Source organism: Arvicola amphibius, chromosome 2, assembly GCF_903992535.2.
Source record: "Arvicola amphibius chromosome 2, mArvAmp1.2, whole genome shotgun sequence".
Classification (NCBI taxonomy): Eukaryota; Metazoa; Chordata; class Mammalia; order Rodentia; family Cricetidae; genus Arvicola; species Arvicola amphibius.
This window is the reverse complement of record NC_052048.2, coordinates 32,241,982-32,262,469: the sequence shown is the minus strand read 5'-3', so window position 1 is coordinate 32,262,469 and position 20,488 is coordinate 32,241,982. Positions and strand designations below refer to the sequence as shown.

The 20,488-nt window shown below is 49.8% G+C and overlaps 1 protein-coding gene across 1 annotated transcript in view; it reads left to right on the top strand.

Moving 5' to 3' along the window:
* Positions 1-20,488, top strand: part of Ift122 (intraflagellar transport 122) — a 71,219-nt gene that overhangs the window by 36,227 nt on the left and 14,504 nt on the right. The window contains 5 exon segments of the mRNA XM_038320275.1: positions 1,947-2,144; positions 8,202-8,342; positions 11,650-11,703; positions 15,188-15,349; positions 19,400-19,566. Coding sequence (XP_038176203.1) covers positions 1,947-2,144; positions 8,202-8,342; positions 11,650-11,703; positions 15,188-15,349; positions 19,400-19,566 — 722 coding nt within the window.

Sequence of the window (20,488 nt, the reverse complement as noted above, 5' to 3'; positions counted from 1 at the left end):
GATTCCCTTACCCGGGACCGCCAGTTCCTTCCAGTGCCTAGGCACACTAGGAAGGGCAGGTGGAGGCTCACCCTCAGCTTACTCCACAGGGTGCTGTAGCACAGTGGCTGCACAATGGATCATTGGGATAGGTTGTTTCCACACCCTGGTCCTATGCCTGGAAGAAGTGTGTCAGTGAGTACTCTAAAGACTACCCAGCACCTAGTGGGCTTCCTGCCAAGCCACGGCTGGTCTTGGCCTCTTTGGGGGTATTGCAAGTGGTCAGAGCTTATTTATGTGAAGTGAGGACCCCTGAGTCTGGAGCCTCTGCTCTCTGATTTCGCCTTGCAGGGTTTCCCAATGCCATGGGTATACATGGATGCTCTTCCAAGGCCTTCCTTGTCCTTGGCAACAGAACCAGTAGGGTTGAAGTGCTTGACTTTCCTCAATCAGTTAGAGAGGGTTACTTGGCTGCCATTAGCCCCCAAAATGACTTCAGTCATTAGCGCTTCGTGTCACAGAGGAAGCAGAGGGTTTAGAGAAAGAACACATGTCCATTTTCTTTGGACTGAGCTGGGTTCATGGACCTCTGTGAATCTCAGTTTCACCTGTGACTAACATGAAACTTTTATTTTTTAAGACAGAGTCTCTTCATAGCTCAGGCTGGCCTCTAGCTCTCTTTATCTAGAGCTAAAGATGAACTTGAGGAAGATCCTCTACCTCCATGTCCTTAGTACTGGGACTAGCGATGTGCACCACCACACCTGATTTCTACTGTGCTGACTGAGCCACATTCCCTGCCCATGCTAACATGAAGCTGGAAGTTACCTTCTCATAGAATTACCGCAGAAACAACACAGTAGCACACAAGATGCCATTTTGTGCTCAGTGCTGGTCATGACTAGGCCTATATGTTGCCCTTCTCCCCAAAGTCAGTACTGCTTCTGTCTGGACCTGGAGGTGGTTAGCAGGCCTCTCAGTGTGGAAAGGCGCATGGCTCTTTGCCCTTATTGTGGCTTTTCTGGGGGACTAGTGAAGGTGGCTCTTGGGTCTTGCCAGGAGACATACAATTCCTAGTACTTTACCCACTGCATTTGTCTCTTCATGTGAAAGAAGAGTGTAGGGCAGTGGTTCTCACCCTTCCTCATGCTGTGACCCTTTAATACAGTTCATCATATTGTGGTCACCCCCAACATAACATTATTACTGTTGCTACTTCATAACTCTAATTTTGTTAGTGTTATAGATCGTAATGTAAATATTTTTTGGAGATAGAGGCTTGCCAAAGGGGTCTCGAGAACCACGGTTCTAGGCGGAGAGGAATGAGCCTCTGCTTGACCCAGGCTTCCGGACTGAGCAGAACGGTGGTGGAGAGGGCGTCTCCCGGGGTGACTGTTTTCAGTGTGAGAATGTCGATGCAGAGACAGTTTATTATTTTCTAATTTTGAAAAGAACTCCCCATTCTTTTGCTTTATATAAAACACAATGGATGTTCATGACCAAAGAAATGAGACAAGCAGTGGAGGGGGGCAAAGAAAACAGAAATCCCTCCCAATTCCATTCATTCAAAAGCAGTCACTGTGTTAATCTCCAGGGGTAATCCTTTCGGCCTCCTTCTTGGGTAGGTAGGGTTGTCTGTGTGTGAGTGTGTGTGTGTGTGTGTCTGTGTGTGCTGGGGAATCACTGCCACAGAGCAGCACCCCACCCTCTTCCTTTAGCAGAAATGGAATCCTACCTTGTTGAGTTTCTACTTACTGTGGAGTGATTAAAATAGGGAAGGGATAATAATTTTGAAAATAGCTCATGTCAGAAAATTCTGTCATGCCACCAGTGCGCTGAGGGTTTGCCTTGTCCCCTCTCCTGTGGTTGCCTTGCCTCTTCTCATCCTGCTGTCAGAACCTCAGTGCAACTCAGCTGTAAGATGTGGGTGGGAGTGGGCCAGAGCCTTATAGGCCTTTGTCCCTCAGGAACCAAATGCCAATAGTGTGGCCTGGAACACCCAGTGTGAGGACATGCTTTGTTTCTCCGGAGGAGGCTACCTCAACATCAAAGCCAGCACTTTCCCGGTGCACCAGCAGAAGCTGCAAGGGTTCGTGGTTGGCTACAATGGCTCCAAGATCTTCTGCCTTCACGTCTTCTCTATGTCTGCTGTGGAGGTGCCACAGGTAACCTGTCATTTTTTTCAAACTGTAGGCCACACAAAACACAATGGTCAGACTGGCGCTAAGAGCCACAAAGAGAGGGAGGAGGGAAGTGTGGAATTAGTGATGTCACAGGTGTTGTAGTCTTGGATGTGTTGTGCCCTGTGTGGCCATGTGTTTCTGGACAAAGAGCTCAGCCCCATTTTCTTAATTTGGGTTTTTGTTGCTGTGACAAATGCCATGACCAAAAAGCAAGTTGGGGAGGAGTGGGTTTATTTGGTTTACATATCTACATGTGGTCTATCACTGAAGGAAGCCAGGACAGGAACTCAAACAGGGCAGGAACCTAGAGGCAAGAGCTGATGTAGAAGCCATGGAAGGGTGCTGCTTACTGGCTTGCTCCACGTGGCTTCCTCAGCCTATTTTCTTAGAGAACTCAGGACCACTAGCCCAGGGATGGCGTTATCCACAATGGGCTGGTCCCTCCCTCATCAATCACTAATTAAGAAAAATGCTCTACAGGTTGGCCTACAGCCGGATCTTATGGAGACATTTTTTCTTTTTCTTTTTTTTTATTTTCAGTGTGTCTAAATGTTGCTAGGACTTCATTTGATTCCTTAGATCTGTATCTATTTTGAGATTTTTTTTCCATTCTTCTCTCCCTCCCTCCCTCCCCTCCTCTAGGTCCCCCCATCACCCTCCCTCTCCCCCAGATCCACTGTTTCTCCATTTCCCTTCAGAAAAGAGCAGGCCTCCTAGAGATTTAACCAAACTCAGTGTAACAAGATGCAACAAGACTAAATATAGACCTCATATCAAAGTTGGACAAGGCAACCAGTAAGAGAAAAAAGGTCCCATGAGTAGACAAAAGAGTCAGAGAGTCTAACAAAAAACCCAAGCTAAAGAACCACATATACATGCAGAGGGCCTGGTGCCGACCCATGCAGACTCTGATTGCCACTACAGTCTCTGTGAGCCCCTATGAGCCCTGCTTAGTTGATTTTGTGTTCTCTTGGTGTCCTCAACCCCTCTGGCTCCCATGATCTTTCCTCCCTCTTCTGTGGAGTTCCCCAAGATCCATCTAATGTTTGCCTGTGAGTCTCTGTATCTACTCCCATCAGCTGCCAGAGGAAACCTCTCTGATGATGACTGGGCTAGGCACCGATCCTGTGAGTACAGCAGCATAGCATTAGGAATCATTTTATTGATCTTTTCTTTTGTCCTCTCAGATGACTGTAGTTTGTGTCAAGTTGACATTAATCTGAACAGCACACCCGTTGGCGCTCTTTTTCCCTTCCTGCTGCTTTGTGTTAGCAGTATTCAGTATTATGTTAGTGGCAAGTCCAACAGGGTGGACGCCTAAGTGCATGGGTGGGAATGCTGTGTATGAGAGGAGACTAGGTAGAGTAGGGACTGAGGACTGTGGACCAGAGGGGCACATGGGACCCTGCATAGTCCCCTGCATCCAGAGGAGGCCAGCTAGAGACAGGGGTGAAAGTATGGAGTCACAGAATTGGGAGGGCAGAAACAGACTGAAGTATCCAGGCAGCCCATCTGGTGGCTGACCTAGTTACCACTGCCCTAGCTGCCTGTCTGCTTGTCCCTGAAGTGAGTGACACTTCTTATAGAACAATGATGAAACCAGGACAAATACTAAGGAGAAACTTGGACCATAGCATCCCATCTTCAAGAGAATAATTGCTTTTTTAAAGTGTGTGTGTGTGTGTGTGTGTACGCGTGCATGCATGCATGCATGCACACATATATAAGCACATGTGTGCTGGTGCACATGGAGTTGGGGTTTCAGGGTGTTGTGAGACACCTCACATGGGTACCAAGAATGTGATTTGGGCCCTCCCTGAACCACTGAGCCCTCTCACCAGACCCCAGACATATTATTGTGTGTACTTTACTGATTATGGACCATTAGCAAGAGAACGGAGCTTTTAATCACTCTATGCCATCTTGTGCTTTCAAATGTTGAGAAGTTTGTTAGTGTGTGTGTCTACATGTGTGAGGCCCTGGGCCTGTGGGGGGCCCAGGGCGACTTCTGGGAGTTGTTTCTCTCATTGTTGGCCCTGGAAATTGGACTCAGGTTGTCACATGTGTGCAGCAAGTCCTTTTACTTTTGAGACATCTCGCCAGCCTCATGCTATCCTCTTTTAACCTGACATTCAGTTATTCCAGACCCAGCCCTTTGATGAATTATTGGCTTTAAACTAGCAGTCTCACCTAGCATAGTATCTTATGCCTATAATCTCAGGCTTTGAGGCTGGGGCAGTAGGATTTCAAGTTTAGGGGCAGCCTAGGGCACACACAACACTTTCTTAGAACAAAACAAAACAAAACAAAAAACCACTAACAATAAAACACAATTGCTAAAACCAAAGGCCCTACTTACTTATCCTTTAGTGAGATTTTGCTCAGCAGCTGCTGGAAACATCATGCCATGTCAGTGAATGTATTTTACCCGGATTTTTAAACATGATCGTAAGCTCATGTATCTATGTGAGAAATAACCAGTGATTCCTTGTGTTTGTTGCTCAGTTCCCCATAGGTGCATGACTGTAATGCAGTTTGTGTGCTCCACCATGCAGCCTGAGCACCTTCCTGCCCCAAGCTCTCGTGCTCTCTGCCACGTGCCCAGCGTTGTTGGTAATGGACACAGCACTTGTCGCATGGATGGCCACAGCTGCTCCTCCAGTACTGCTGTGACATTTGTACTATCCACAGCCTTTTGCTTCCTTTTTGCTTTTGGGAGACAGGGTCTCATTATTGGCCATGACTGTCCTGGAACTGTGTAGACCAGGCTGGTCTCAAACCCACAGGGTTCCACCTGTCTTTGCCTCTGAGTGCTGAGATTAAAGGAGTGCACCACCACACCTGGCTGCCCGAAGCTTCTGCTTTTGTGAATAATGGGTGTCTTCCTAGTATCTGTTCTTATTTATTTATTTATTTATTTATTTATTTATTTATTATGTATACAATATTCTGTGTGTATGTCTGCAGGCCAGAAGAGGGCATCAGACCTCATTATAGATGGTTGTGAGCCACCATGTGGTTGCTGGGAATTGAACTCAGGACCTGTGGAAGAGCAGGCAATGCTCTTAACCTCTGAGCCATCTCTCCAGCCCCCTAGTATCTGTTCTGACTTAGTATAAATTTCAAAAGTGCATTGCTGGGCCAAAGGCCCCATATACTGAAAGATGTTCAGACATTCTAGACTGCCTTTCTTCTTGGCTCTGTTAGACTGCCTGCCTACACACACCTGGCCTACATCTACAAACTCCACCTACTTCTTCTCTAAAGCCAGGAAGGCCCTCTTTAGCTTGATGCTTCAGGGGTTATAGCAGCAGTATCCACAGCAGCTCCTGATCATAGCGAGTATTCAAGCAATGGCAGTGAATTCTGATGTGAGTCAGCAGCAGAACAGAGGAAGCATGAGAAATGTCAGCAGGGTGGCTGTGGGAGCAGATGAGGCCTGTTGGACTTTTTCCTTGCCGTCCTTACCTGCTCCCCATCAGCACCCCAGACTCCAGCACTGCATGTGCAAGGCCCCATTCTTCCTCATCTGTGCCAAACAGACCTTGCTTCTTCAAAGGTTTTCTCCTCAGACTGACGTCTTAATCTCAAAAGTAAATGCAGTTGCTGCTCGCAGATTCTGGCCAGCCAAGAGGAGCCGGAGGGGCTGCCGGGGCTCCCTCTGCCAGGGCCTCAAGATTCAGTAGCCAAAGTCTCTGTTGGTTGCAGCCAGCCTTCCTGCTGATGCAGCAGGCCAGAGCTGCCAAGCATTGGGAAAGGCAATCTGAGACAAAGGCTGTTTATCTGTCGCCTCTGCCTCCAGTCGTCTTGCGGTTTGGGCCTCCAGACCAGGCAGAAAGCCCCAATTTTGCTCTTGGGATTTTTTCCTTGGTTTCCTTTCGAAATTTGTATCATCTTGTGCAAGAACTGCTGTGTTCGAGCTGCCAAGTAGGACAGCAAGCCCAGTTGTGCTCCGTCACGTCATGCTTGGAGTGCAGCAGCCAGATAAGGAGTGCTCAGAGGGGACTGGTCCATTAGGAAGTTTCTCGAACCCTCACTCGGGTTGTGCCTCCCTGCCCGTGTGACCGGCCCATCAGCTCATCCCGTGCTGTGTTTTCGTGTCTCCTTGCCATGGGGCAGTCAGCACAGCAGAAGTTCTGCAGCTTGGGAAAAAGAACCCTGGCTTTGGGTTCTGGTCCTGAAGCCTGGCCCAATTGCATCTGAACCCCTTCTCTCTCTCTCTGGGGCCTCATTTCTTTTCTATATAATGGGGTATTGTTTTTGTATGTGTGCGTGTGTGTTTGTTTGTTTTGTTTTACTTGAGACAGATGCTTGCCTTGTTGCCCAGGCTGGACTTGAACTTCAGGGCTAAAGCAATCCTCCCACCTCTACCTCCAGAGTAGCCGAGACTGCAGGCTTTGCCACTGTGAAATGGGGTTAATTACAGCCATTTTCAGGTTTTGCCTGTCCCAATTCCTGTTATTATTCCTTTTTATTACAGACAGTCATGAAACAGCAAAAGCCACAAAACAGAACTAAAGTGGACCAGAGAGTATGAGGAGTCTAGAAAATGAGATCATTGTGGGGGCAGAGTAGGTGGAGGTTGAGAAAGCTTCAAGGAGGTACGAAAGCTGTGTCCCGGGAACTGGGCGCCTCATCAGCCCACAGTAGTGCGAGTGGGCAGAGTCTCTAAATAGAAGGTAGCATGTTTCCCTAGGGGGCACCTGGCTAGGATGTGGCTGGGCCAGGCTCTGTGGCCAGCTGCTTCCCTACAGTCAGGGGAAGTGGATAGTGTGGTACACAGGAAAAATAACCCCCCGGGAACAGTTGTATCTTGCTGTCAGAGGGTAGACTGGCTTGAAAGGAAAAAAGGTTTCTTTTAATTTTGAAGTTAAAAAAAAAAAAAAGAGGACCGGAAATGTCAAAGATAAAGACCCCAAATGGAGAAAATAGCATTTCCAAGTTCACGTTTGGAAATGTGCACATTAGTACAAAGGCACTGGCTGATTGATCCTACTGCCCAGGAACCCAGAAGGGAGGTGTGGGTCCCTGAAGCTTATTGATAGCTTTATATCAAGACAGGATCTTTTATTGCCAAAGATGCTAAGCCCAGCTTAGCTTTAGTCTGATATGTGTAAATGCATGTACATGCGTATACATACATACATACACACACACACACACACACACGCACGCACGCACGCACGCACGCACGCACGCACCGCAAGAAGGAGCACAAGACCAGGAATATCAGATCACCTATTGTTCTAGCATCTAGCTTTTAATTTGCTAGGTCTGTGACCTCAGGCAAGTCAAGTGTCCTGCAGGGCCTGCCTGTCCTAGGTGTCCTTACACGGGGCTGGTTAGAGAACTGCAAAGCTTTTTATAACCTTGAAAAAAAGAAGTCATTAGAGCATGCTTGTAAATATTCTTAACTGGGCAGCTTGGTCTTCAGCACCAGAGAACTCAGGGTCCTGTCTGGAGCAAATTCCATATTTGCTCCCTTTTCAGATTCAGTTCCTCTGAGAAGAGGCCACCCCAGATGTCTCCCTTCCAGTCACATGACTCATTCCTCTGGCCCGGGATGGAGGGCCTGCTGCCGCCACAGGGAGTGCAGGGCTTCACCTCAGAGCCACGTGGAATTAGGGTGCAGTACACAGAAGCCAGGGCCAGCTCAGACAGTTCTCTTGGGACACGAGAAAGCAGAGAAGAGTTTCCAGGAGGGACCTGCTAGACGAGCTTTATAAGACCAACGAGGCATTTCCCACGGGGGTGGATAGATCCTTCCCAGAGAAGGTGACATGTTATGGTCAGGTAGACTCAAGGAAGGAGTGGGCATATGGCAGCCCAAAGTGTGTGTTGGGAGTGCTGACTCAGCAGGCGAGGGTGGCGGAAAGGAGGGCACACAGGTGGGCCAGGCGAGGCTGCAAAGGTGCAGACTGGTGGCTGAGGGCTGAGGTCGGCACTTCCCACGATAATACTCTGGACATCTGGAAGTAGACCTGCTTGGAACCCGACTCTTTCCAGTGCTCTGAACAGATTATTAACTTTCTCCCACAGTCTGCTCCGATGTACCAATACCTCGATAGGAAAATGTTCAGAGAAGCCTACCAGATTGCCTGTTTGGGAGTGACAGACGCTGACTGGCGTGAACTGGCCATGGAAGCTCTAGAAGGACTTGAGTTTGAAACTGCAAAGAAGGTACCTATCTCGTCGGTGTGTGCCAGAATTTGTCCTTGGAGGGTCTCTTGAGGCAGAAGGGATCCAGATAACACTGGAGGGGCAGGAACTGCCTGTAATGGGCTCTGAAGTCAGACTGTCCTGAGTTCTGGTCTTTTCTCAGTCACCCCTTCACTGTGGGCCTGGCAGGAACAACCCTCCCAAGGTTCTTTCTCTGGAGGGCTCGGGAGGACCAGGCCCTGTCCTCTCGGAAGTTGGGAAGATCTCAAGTAGATAATGCAGTAAAACATCTGGTTGGCTCTGGCTGTCAGTCTTGGTAGTGATCATTTATATAAAGATAAAAGCCTGGGCATGACAGACATTTGGTCATCAAGTGTCCCTTAGGCTGGGTCTGAACAGCAGCCACTTATCACTCCACCATTGTTGTTAGCACCGGCTTAGTGTAAATGAGGTGGTCAGCCTCTGATTCCCACGGCCTCCCTGAGTGACTCAGACTGTCACTTCCGGTCTAGTTGATTAAAGCAGTTAACCTTGTCTAGGCACATGAAGGCTCCCAGATGTGTTTCCATCTGAAGACCGAGGGAGAAAGACTGACTTCCTCTCCCTCATCCTCTATCCCTGCCTCTTCTCCCATAGCCAAGTCGAGAGCCTCCTTCTGCCCAGGCTGCCGGTGTTGAGGGACCTGCAGACATATGTGGTGCCTGTGTCCTGTGAAACAGGACAGTGGAGCCTGCCCATGTCTCAGAGCTGTTCCTACTCTTTTCTCTCGGCCTGGCCTCCCTGCCTCTGTTCTAAAATGGGGTGTGAAAATGCATAGTCTCCTTCATTTTGAACTCACTCTTGAGGTCTCCATAGGCCTGGTAAAGGGCAGTTTGGAGTGGCTGCGCAAACACCAATCATACACACAGAGCTGGAGGCAGAACACTGGGGGAGCGTGTACAAGGCCCTGGTTCAGTACATAGCACATGAGGAAAAATAAGCCTGCTCAATAATTGCCTGCGTGTTTGTAGATCAGATAAGCATCCGTATTAGACTAAGGCTTCGGGGATTCGGGAGAGGCGAGGCTTCTCCTGGAGGAACTCGCTTCTCCTGCCCCTCTCAGAGATGCCAGCATGTGAAGATGTCTGCTCTTTGTGACCAGGAAGGAATTGAATTGTCTCCCTCTAGGCTGTCCCCTTTCATGTAGTATTGCCCTGCACCACCCAGCACATGGCCCCTTCAGTGGCAGAGCAGATGTCTAAGTAGAGGGAACCGAAACTGGGCCATAACCTTTGATTCAGTTCCTACCTACCCTGCGTCCCAGAGCACTGAGAATAGACACGATCATTTCAGAGAACCGGGCTCTTTGTCAGAGTGGCTGGCAAATGACAATTGTGTGCACAGTGCTTGTGGGCAGCCTGCTGTGTAGGAAAGGTGTACGGCTTTGACCACAGACCTTGACCAGTGTTTTATCTTAACCCTGAATCCCTGACTGTCCTCTTCCCTAAGTGCCGGTCACTCAGTACTTAGACTTGTGGATGGAAGGGCCTGGCCTAGAGAGATGTCCCCACTAGATGGCACCGAAGAGCTGCTTAGTGCTGCCAGCTGCCTGTGTTCCCTGCTCCCCACTTCCCTCTGTGGAAGTTGTTCACAGTCTTGTGACTGACCACTCCGAGGAGCACCGTGACTCTGCGGTATGTCAGGGCTAAAGGATGTCAGTGGCAAATTTATCAAGTTCACGGATACAGTGGCCAGAACCACAAAGACTCTTGGAGAGGGCCTTGCTTGCCTGACCATAAGGAAGGTAGCTGGAGCCAAAAGGCAGGAAGGAAATAGGCTCAAGGTCCTGCCTGGGCTCAAACTTGGCTGAGACTTGAGTCTCCTTTTTCTACTCTGCCCAGCACGAGGGACTGATTTCTGTACTAGTTTCAGGAAACACAGATGAGGAAGGCAGCTTGTCAGACCTTTGGATAGTCCTGCTGGGCTTTATCCACTGCTGCCTGAGACACCTTTATCCTGTTAGTTCTTCAGGAAAAGCCAAGTGCTGGGCATTGTGGAATGTGCCTGTCACCCCAGCATCTCAGGGCTGAGACAGGAAGATCCCCTGAGTGCAGGAGATCAAGGCCAGCCTAGGCAACAAAATAAGTCCCTATTTCAGAAAGAAAGCCACTTGCCAGATCCCTCCTGGGCAGTGCTTTGCCTAATCCTGCAGTCTGCCACTGCCCATGCTCAGACAGGAAGTGTGTCTCTAGGGTGTCCCCTCCAGCATGTGTAGCTCTTGGCTCAGGGAGATTTAGCGCTCTATTTAATCTGCCCAGCTTCCCCTTTCCACTGTGAACCCCTGAACTAAGGAGGGGACAGAGGCCAAGTGAAATCCTGTGTCCCCAGCCTTTGAATAGATTCTGGCCCTATAGGGTGAGAGGGTAAAATCGCACTGTGGTCATCTGCAAGGCAGCCGGAAGCTGGATGACTTGATAAATACCCCTAGTTCTTCTAGCACAGAGGATGCCTTTGCAGGAACCAAGGGCTGTCGTGCATTCTAAACCATAATGGCTCAGGAGCTGCTGCTCGGGGCATGTGTCAGTCCATTTCACGTGGACAGCACAGAAAGCACAGCTGGGTAGAAATGTTGCCGGCAGAGCACATGAAGGTCAGCTCCCCTAAGCCCCTTGTGGTACCTGAAAGCAACAGAAGATGCTTCACTGGCACCGCTCTGCCTGCCCCTCACAGCCTTCCAGAAATGCACACATTAGAAGTCTGCCTCTACCGTGAGTCTAAGCAGACAGTGCATGTTCAGGTTTAACACGCAAGCTTGCTTTCTAGAGACTGGAAGATCATTCCTGCCGTCCCCCTGCGGAGCCATTCTTCCCTGGGCTTTCTCCTCCTCCTCTCCCTGTGTACCCTGTGTGCCCCGTATGTGAAGCACCATTGGGTTAGCAGAGCTGTCTGCTGCTCCCCACCAAGTCACAGGTATAAGTGTGCAGGCTCTTGTCTCTGTCTTGCCTTCTCTGCAGACACCATTGACTGGAATCAGCCCAGCCTGCCTTTCCATTATGAGCAGTGTCTGGCAAGGGGTTCCACTGCAGACTACAGGATCATAGTTCTGTTTTACCTAATCCCAAAGTGATTGATGCTCCCAGGACTTCTTTACAGTTCTTTGTAAGGACTAATCCTCGAGATGAAGGCAGGCTGCGCCTCGCTGGGTGGCACACCTCCCAGGCACACAATGATGAATCAGGCTTCCCTCCCCTGCTTCCTGGCTCTCTTTCTAGAGCTCGATGTGCTCCCACCCCCACCAGCCTGTGGAGAACAAGAAGGCAGCTGACTCTATTCTTCTCTCTTCCCATAGGCCTTTACCAGGGTGCAGGACCTTCGATACCTAGAGCTGATCAGCAGTATTGAGGTAACCGTCTTCCTTCTCAGGATTCAGTGGTCAGTAGTCCTGAGGACATGGGAACACAGGCCTTGTGATCTGTTCTGGGGGATAGAGTGGCCAGTTACTTGGCAGTTGAATGAGGCAGAAGGATTGGGTCTCTTTTAATCTTTGATTCCTTGTTCCTAAAATGGGGGTCTATACACTGGCAATGGTGGTGCTCACCTTTAATCCCAGCACCTGGGAGGCAGAGGCAGGCAGATCTCTGAGTTCGAGGCAAGCATGGTATACAGAGTGAGTTCTAGGACAGCCAGGGCTACACAGAGAAACCCTGTCTTGAAAAACCAAGATGGTGGTCTATCATTCCCTGGTGTGTCTGTGAGGTAGAGTCAGGCTCTTGCGATGTGATATGCCTCTCTGGGCATGACTGTTGCCGTATTCCTGGACTCAAGCAATCTGCCAGTGAATGAAGCATTTCCCAGATGCTCCTAAGCTGCCTTGAGACCTACCAAGCCATCCTCCTGCCCAGACGGCCTGTGATAGGCTGAAGAATCTGGTTCTGACTGCACCATTTATGGGTGATGGAAGACACTATTTTTAATTTCTGTGTATTCCATTGCTGTCTGACTATCTGTAAAAAGGCATGCATATTTTTTCTCCTGAACAGATTTATTGTGAGGCTAAGGGAATGTGAGACACATTTGAGCTCTCAGTTGGAAGCAGTGATGAAATTGCAAATGTCTTGCCCCTTTAACTTGGTCCAGCAGAGTAAATACTTGATGTGGACCCCAGCCTTGTGCAGGACCAAACTTTGTGCTGGGCCCAACATTGTGCAGGATGTAGCCTTGTGCAGAGTCCAGCCTTCTATGGGGGTGGGGGTGGGAACCAGCAAGTAGAGCTGAGACAAGAGGAGGTTACAAGATGTTAGCTGTTGAGTGTTTGTGTGCAGCCGAGGTGTGACGTTACGCACGAGGTCCTTAGTACAGTGAGGCAGGGCTAGCGTCGCCAGCCCTGTTCAGTGGGCGAAGAAAGGGAAGTTAGGAGAGGATAGGACATATCCTTGAGGGGATGTGTTAAAAAATTTAGCTGAAACTCAGACTTGGTCCCCACTTTTCCCCAAGCTCTGCCACTTTGTGAACCTTGTCTGCCCCCTTCTACCCAGCAGGTCATCTACTGTCTGTCTTCTCACACAGGTGGACAAGGTCTGGCTGGGTGCCATTGTCCCGAGCTGCTGGCTCGGGGCTGGTGCTTGGTGTTAATAACTAAGTCCTTGGAATCTTCATGCAAAGCTACAGAACATCACTTTTCTTTGCACAAAGGTAGCTGGCCTCTGTGAGAGCGGACTCTTATTCCTTGTGATGCCTCACTTAGTTCAAAAGGTATAACCTCTGCCAGTGACCTCAGAGCTGAGGAATGTGCTGATGGGCTGTCTCTGGGAAGAGCAGAGTGTGTTCAGGCCATTTGTTGTGACTGTCCTGAGGCCTTGGCTTCCGGCTTCTGGGCAGCCAGTATTGACCAGGGAGCTGTGTACCTCAGTGGGTTCCTGTTAGATAACTGGGTGATAGCATGGTGGCAGATTAATCTGCCCTTGTTGACAGTCCTTTGTAGCCTTGTGGCCCCCACCCCACACTGGCTGACACCTACCTCCCTATAAGAGTTTAAGTCATGTATTTGGTTGATTGGCCTGCACTATGCGAAGGTTTAAAAAATTATTTCTGTCACTGGTGAGGCATGTTGTCTCCAGCTGCTGAGACTTCCACTAGCTTGTCTAGGAGTTTGATTCCATGTCTCATCTTCCTCCTGTGATACACTTGATTGAAAACAAGCAAAAGCAGCTTCTGGGGCTGAGGGGCCGAGTGCTGGCAAGTGTTGACAAACACTGGTGCTGTAGACTAATGAGTGTCCCCACACAGGGAAGGTGTGTGCGGATGCCTCTCTCCAGCCTCAGCGCTGCTCAGCGTGCGTGCTCTCACATGCACACATGTGTGTTCACACAGGGCTGTGTTAGGGACCATTCCTTGCTTCAGAAGGTGGAATCATGGGACATGAAGAGCGAGCTTTGTGTGACCTTGACCGTGCCTGACTCAACTCGCATCTTCCCTTCCTTCACTGCAGTGCTTGGTGGTGCTAGGGTCACTGAGAGCAGTAGAGGTTTCCTGTGTGAAGTGGACATTAGCAGACGGCGTCCTAGTTAGGGCTTCTGTGCTCTGATAAGACGCCCTAAGCAAAAGCAACTTGGAAAGGAAAGAGTTTATTTCAGCCTATGGCTCTGTCTGCATTCCAGTCCATCACTGAGGGCAGTAGGGCCGGACTCAAATCAGGGGCTTGGTGATAGGAGCTGAAACAAAGACCGTGAAAAAGAACTACTTATAGTTTGCTCAGCTGCTTCCTTCCTTCCTTCCTTCCTTCCTTCCTTCCTTCCTTTCTTTCTTTCTTTCTTTCTTTCTTTCTTTCTTTCTTTCTTTCTTTTCTGTCTGTCTGTCTGTCTGTCTGTCTGTCTGTCTGTCTGTCTGTCTGTCTTGTTTTGCTTTTAAGACAGAGTCTGTCTGTGCAGCCTTGGCTGTCCTAGCACTCACTCTGTAGACCAGGCTGGCCTCCAACTCACAGAGATCCACCTGCTTCTGCCTCCCAAGTGCTGGGATTAAAGATGTGTGCCACCACTGCCTGGCTCTTAGCCTGCTTTCTTATAGCACCCAGAAGCACAGCCCTGGGGTGGCACCACCCAGAGAGGGCCATACCCCCCTATACACACACACATCAACCATGAAAACACACCCCAGGCTTGCCTACAGGCCAACCTAGTGGGGTCATTCTCTCTCTCTCTTGTTTTTTGTTTTTTCAGACAAACTTTCTCTATGTAATAGCCCTGGCTGTCCTAGACTTGCCCCGTAGACCAAGCTGGACTCGAACTCACAGAGCTGCCAGCCTCTGCCTCTCAAGTGCTGGGATTAAAGGTGTGCGCCATCATACCTGGTTAGGGTCATTTTCTCAACTGAGGAGCTTGTGTCAGGTTGACATACATGCAGCCAGCACACACAGTGTCTCCTCTTCTCTTAGAAACAGTAGCCTTGCCATGCTTGAAATCCTACTTTATGGCCTCCATCTTGGTTGAAAATCCCACACTTTGTCCTTGTCTGTCATTCCTCTGGGTCACAGTTCTGCCACCCAGGTGTCTTAGGAATGCAACGCTGTCCCTGACTGGCCAGTGCACACTGTCCAAGCTATCCTGCGGTTGCCTTGGGCAAGCATCCAGGAAAGCCGTCCTGTGGAATTTCCACTGAGCAAACAAAGGTTCGCCTTTTGTTTGATCTTCAGTGGTCTGAAAAAGAGTCTGCTTTTGTTGTTGAACATCCCCAGTAGAGACGTAGGTGAGAGACATGGCAGCCCAGGAGCCAAGTGTGGGCTTAGTAGGAAGACCCAAGGGCTTAGCCCGAAATAGCAGCAGCTAGCCTTTGTACAGGCTGCTTCCTGCCATGACTGTGGAAGCCATTTCCCGTGCTTCTAATTTTTCCAGGAGAGGAAGAAGCGGGGCGAGACCAACAATGACCTGTTTCTGGCAGATGTGTTTTCCTACCAGGGGAAGTTCCATGAGGCTGCCAAACTGTACAAGAGGAGCGGGCACGAGAACCTCGCACTCGACATGTATACTGACCTCTGCATGTTCGAGTATGCCAAGGTAAGCCCACCACATCCTGGGCCCAGCCTGCCACCAGGAGTTCCCAAGGCTCTTACTTGTGGCCTCTTAGGCCATGTGTCCAAGCAATGATGCAGACGGAAAAAGGTGGTGACCTCAGAAAAAGGGTAGGTAGATTAATAAAAGGGAACCTGCAGGGCCCCTGGTTGAAACTGAAAGCTGACCCTGAAGGTAGCTGTCAAAGGGACAGCCCAGCCAGTTCAAGGTACCTGTCAGCATACCAGCATGATGATGATGTCACCAGATACTGAGGGTTTAGGGCAATCTCTACAGATTCCTTCAGACCTGGGTCAGGAGCCACCAAGATTGGTGACAAGCTGGGCCTACTACGTGTTCCTACCTCAGAGTCAGTCCTGAGGTACTCTAGACTTGTGAAGGAGCTTCCTAGACAAATGGACTGTTGTGAGAATGAGCCCCACTAAAGAGCCAGAGCCCTCCAGGCATCGGCAGCTCAGCCTCCAGCAAGCCCTAAAGCTTGGGTGTGGAACAGTAAGGTGCTTCCATGGAGGGCTTCTGTATCCCTGCCTTTCTGGGTAGTGGCAGAAGAGGCTCTCGAAATCCTATTGAGGCCTCAGGTCCTAGCCACAGCTATCAGTGACTGTTCATGCTAAGCTCGTAGCTCATGAGTCCCAGGAAGAATGGCTTCCCCCTTCATCTCTGTGTCTGTGCCTAACCAATGCTGGGTTCTTTTCCTACCCATCTGTTAGACCGGTGGCTGCTTCATACAGGGATGAACCCCTGGACCACTCCTGGGGCTTCTTCCTTCACACCTCAGACCTGGGCTCTAGGCTTCCCCTGCCCTTTCATCTTTCTTAGCCCCCTCTAAGTTCCTACCCATACCCACCCAGGACTACATGAATGTTCTTGCCACTGGGGTGAAAGCATTAAACTTAAAAGAGACCAGGTCCTAGGGGTAGAATTTGGGCACCAGAGAGCCAGTCATCCCTGGTTGTTCTTTGGGACATGATGCCTTCCTTGAAGCTGCTGGTGGGCAACTTATGGTATGGCTGAAAATGCCTGCTTGGCATCCTCAGTGCAGTGTGACTGTGGGGTCCACACCATCCGCAGTGCAGTGTAACTGTGGGGCCCACCATCCGCAGTGCAGTGACCGTGGGGTCCACCATCCACAGTGCAGTGACCGTGGGGTCCACCATCCACAGTGCAGTGACCGTGGGGTCCACCATCCGCAGTGCAGTGACCGTGGGGCCCACCATCCGCAGTGCAGTGACTGTGGGGTCCACCATCCACAGTGCAGTGACTGTGGGGTCCACCATCCGCAGTGCAGTGACTGTGGGGCCCACCATCCGCAGTGCAGTGACTGTGGGGTCCACACAATCCACAGTGCAGTGACTGTGGGGTCCACATCATCCACAGTGCAGTGACTGTGGGGTCCACACCATCCGCAGTGCAGTGTGACTGTGGGGTCCACGTTTCACTAGTGGGTGAAAACTCACATAGCTCAGCCTTTGCTTCTTTCTCAGCATAGCATAGCATGAGAGAAACCTCTGTTTAATCTCAGCATTTCATGCAGTGCACACACAAAAAATATAAAGATTAGGAGAGTAGAAGGGCCACAGATGGCTCCAGGGTGGGTGTCCTTAGACCTCTCCCTGGCCACCCTCCTCCTGCTTTGGCCTCTTCCCATGGTTCACTTGCACTCTGTGCGCATGGCCTCCCACCCAGCAGTGCAGCCACTCATACATCCCATCTGGCGTGGCTCTCCATGAAGGTAAATACTCGGGGCTTGTTTTGACTCTAATTTTTGATCACAATTCTGAGTATGTTGGTTTCATCTCACACACACACACACACACACACACACACACACACACCCCACCCTGGCTTGGTAGTCTGCATTTGGAAATGTGTGCACACATACACATTGTGTTGGGGGTGGGAGATACTGTGCTTATTAACATGGCATGTTTTTGTTTACTCGAAAATTGCTTCCCAAGATTCAATCTGGTTTTGGGAAATTTTTAAATTACATTCTCACGTACAAATAAATTGTATGTTTTCCGGACAAGTGACATGTTTATGTGGTGATAAAGGGATTATAATGCTCTTAACTTTGTGTAGTGAGTCCTTATCAGAAGCACCGAGCCTGAGAACCCTGTTCAGTCTCATTCATCACTCAGCATGGCCTCTTTCTGTCCACTCCAGGACAAAGTCTTTGCTGTGGTCCCAGATAACATGTAAATTGGCTTCAGAGAACCAAATGGCCTTTGAAAACCCACTTGGTTGAGCTTTGGAGGAACTGTTTCGACTCAGCTTGAATTAAGTCACAGCCTCTAAGTTGACTGCTGGGATTGAGGAGGTGTGCCTCCTGTCAGGGAGGTTGTGCAAGCTGTGTGTCCACGTGGTCTTCTTGGGGAGACGCCTCACATTGTAACCCTCTTAGCTTCTGACCTTTCCCTTTGCTATCTCACTGAGCGCTCGCTTGCCAGAGTCCCTCTGAAGGACACGTCTCTGCTTTCACAACAACTGTCTCTGCTGCTAACCCCAGGTAGCTAGCTGAGCGGGACAGCTCTGTGTACATGAAGAGCTGATGTCATCACAGTGCCGAGAGGAAAGTGTGTCTATAATGGCCCAAGCCAGGTACCCTCGGTGGCTGGTCCCTAGCCCTTTCTCTGTGTGCCCCAAGGGGAGGCAGAGGCCAGCATTAGGTGACCCTGTTTTTATTTGGTCTGTAACAGGTAAAATGATGCCCTTCCTGAATTATTTGGTTGTCTTAGGCCAACCTAATATATGGTTTTAGGGTCTATATAATTACCCTAAAAGCAAATGGAAAAAGAAATGAGCTAATTGTTCAAGTGGGTTGCAGCATACATTGCCTGCACTTTCCTGACAGATGAGTGTTAATCGCAAGGAAAGGAGTGCTTTTTTTGTACTTTGTGAGGTTGGCACAGAGCACTTTATGCAGGGTACGTTCTCTGAAGACAAACCACTCCTCACTAGCAATGCAGATCTGGGTTGCATGCCTCTCAATTCCCCCTTTTGAGAAGCCCCACCTTAAAAAATGTCAGCACTGAAGCAGCTTCAATAGTGGCAGCGCTGTCCTGAAAAGAGGTGATATTCTGAGACTGTTTCTGTTTTATTTGGGGGATTACCCAGGGGAGCTGGTCTTTGCCCTCAGGGACCGCCCCCACATGGGGTAAAGGAACTCAGACCCTGTCCAACCCCTGAATCTTCAGACTATTTCTTTCATCTGTGGCTCCTGCTGTCCTTCCATGGGACATATTCCTGCTTGTGGAGTCCTGATCTCAAGACAAGATCTGGTGTCAGTCAGTTAAGAAGTGAACCACTGGACAGCACTGGGAGGCAGAGGCAGGCAGCTCTCTATGAGTTCAAGGCCAGTCTAGTCTATATAGCAAGTTCTAGGCCAGCCAGCAACATAGTGAGACTGTGTTTTGGAGAAGAAAAAAAGAGGAGGAGGAGGAGGAATGAGCTAGAGTGTTTTGCTGGTTGTCTGCCATAGACATATCTCAGGAGCAAAGCCAACAACAGAATGATCTGAGTTCAGGCCACAGAGCAACTGAGAAAAGACATGATGCCACTTCAGTGTGGCAGCCAAAGGAGGGCACAAGGGACTAAGCCCAGAGCTCTGTGCATCATTGTGCATTTAAGTTTAGAAGACCATGTACTCAGTACTGGTCTGGGGCATCTGGTGTCATCCCAGTGTGTGACTAGTGACGGCAGGACTAGTATTTATAGTTTCACAGCCAGTCGTGTTTCTGTCAAACTGTGTGGAGGTCGCAGAGTAACTCGCAGTCCGTGAGGTGTTTAGAACAGGTGTAAAGGGAAGGAAACATGGAGGCCGCAGTTCCCGACACCTCCCTGTGGCCCCAGCAACACTTGTGGGTGGTCCATGCACACTCCCTTCCTGGACACCTGGGACTGCCCCCACTCAGTTGCATCCTGCTCCTGTGCACAGCCAAGTGGAGCTCTTCCCTGCTCTGCTTTCAGGAGCTGATGTAATGCTGGCACAGGAAGTCCTAATCCGGAGTGTTTTTGTTTGTTGTGCTTCCTCAGGATTTCCTTGGATCTGGAGACCCTAAAGAAACAAAGATGCTCATCACCAAGCAGGCCGACTGGGCGAGAAACATCAACGAGCCCAAAGCTGCGGTGGAGATGTACATCTCAGCAGGGGAGCACACCAAGGCCATAGAGATCAGTGGCAGCCATGGCTGGGTTGACATGTACGTTTCAGCCCCTGCCTGGGAGCTCTTGGCAGTGCGTCAACTCTGAGTTTTGATTGACAAGGGAAAAACTGTTTCTCTAAATATCTGAACCAAACATGCAAGTGACTAGGTTCTCTGGAAGAGGAAGAGCTTGAAGAAGGTAGCACTGCCTTTGAGGAGCATGAGAAGTGGGTAGTAGGGACTTAGGGGGACACACACAGATGTCCCTCAGGTACTGTGTTGACCTTATAGGCATCTGACTCTCCCCTGCACCAAATCGGTATCTCTACATTCATCTAGCAAATGAGGAAATCAAGGCAGAAGGGACTCTTGTGTCCTCAAAGGCCAAGCATTTGGGGAGTCATAGGGCTAAGCCCAAGATTCTTTCATGGGTGGTTTCAGTACCCCTAACACTGAGCATGAGAGTTCTGAGCGCACAAGAAGAGCCCTCTGTCCATCAGGGAAGGGGACTATCTGGGAGGAACCAGGGTGTCTTTCTTTTCTTGAGTCCTTCCATAAAGTGGCCTGGTTGGATTTTGAGGTAGAGATAGTTAGAAGGAGAAGGAATATAGGCAGGGGACACAGTAGGTCAGCAGGGACTGCGGTGGCTTGAAGCCCCAAGGGAGAGTAGAGGAGCTGGAACAGAGGAATAGAAGCTAGCTAGATGCAAGGGAATGGAGGAGGGGGAACAGGCTGGAGCTGTAGTTATGTGCCATGTGATGCTTCTGTCTTAGGACTTGGCACCCACCCTCCAGGTGCCTTCTCAGTTAGAAGACTTTGCTAAAGGCCACTGGTTGTTCAGGTGGCAACAGTGTGGCCCACAGATAGAAGCCAGTAGCATAGTTAGGTCCTGAGGAGGACAACAGGTTGGTGTGTGGGTCCTTCACCAGGGGACCTTTGTGGGTAACCTACCCCCAACCTTTCTTCCCTTGTCTAGGAA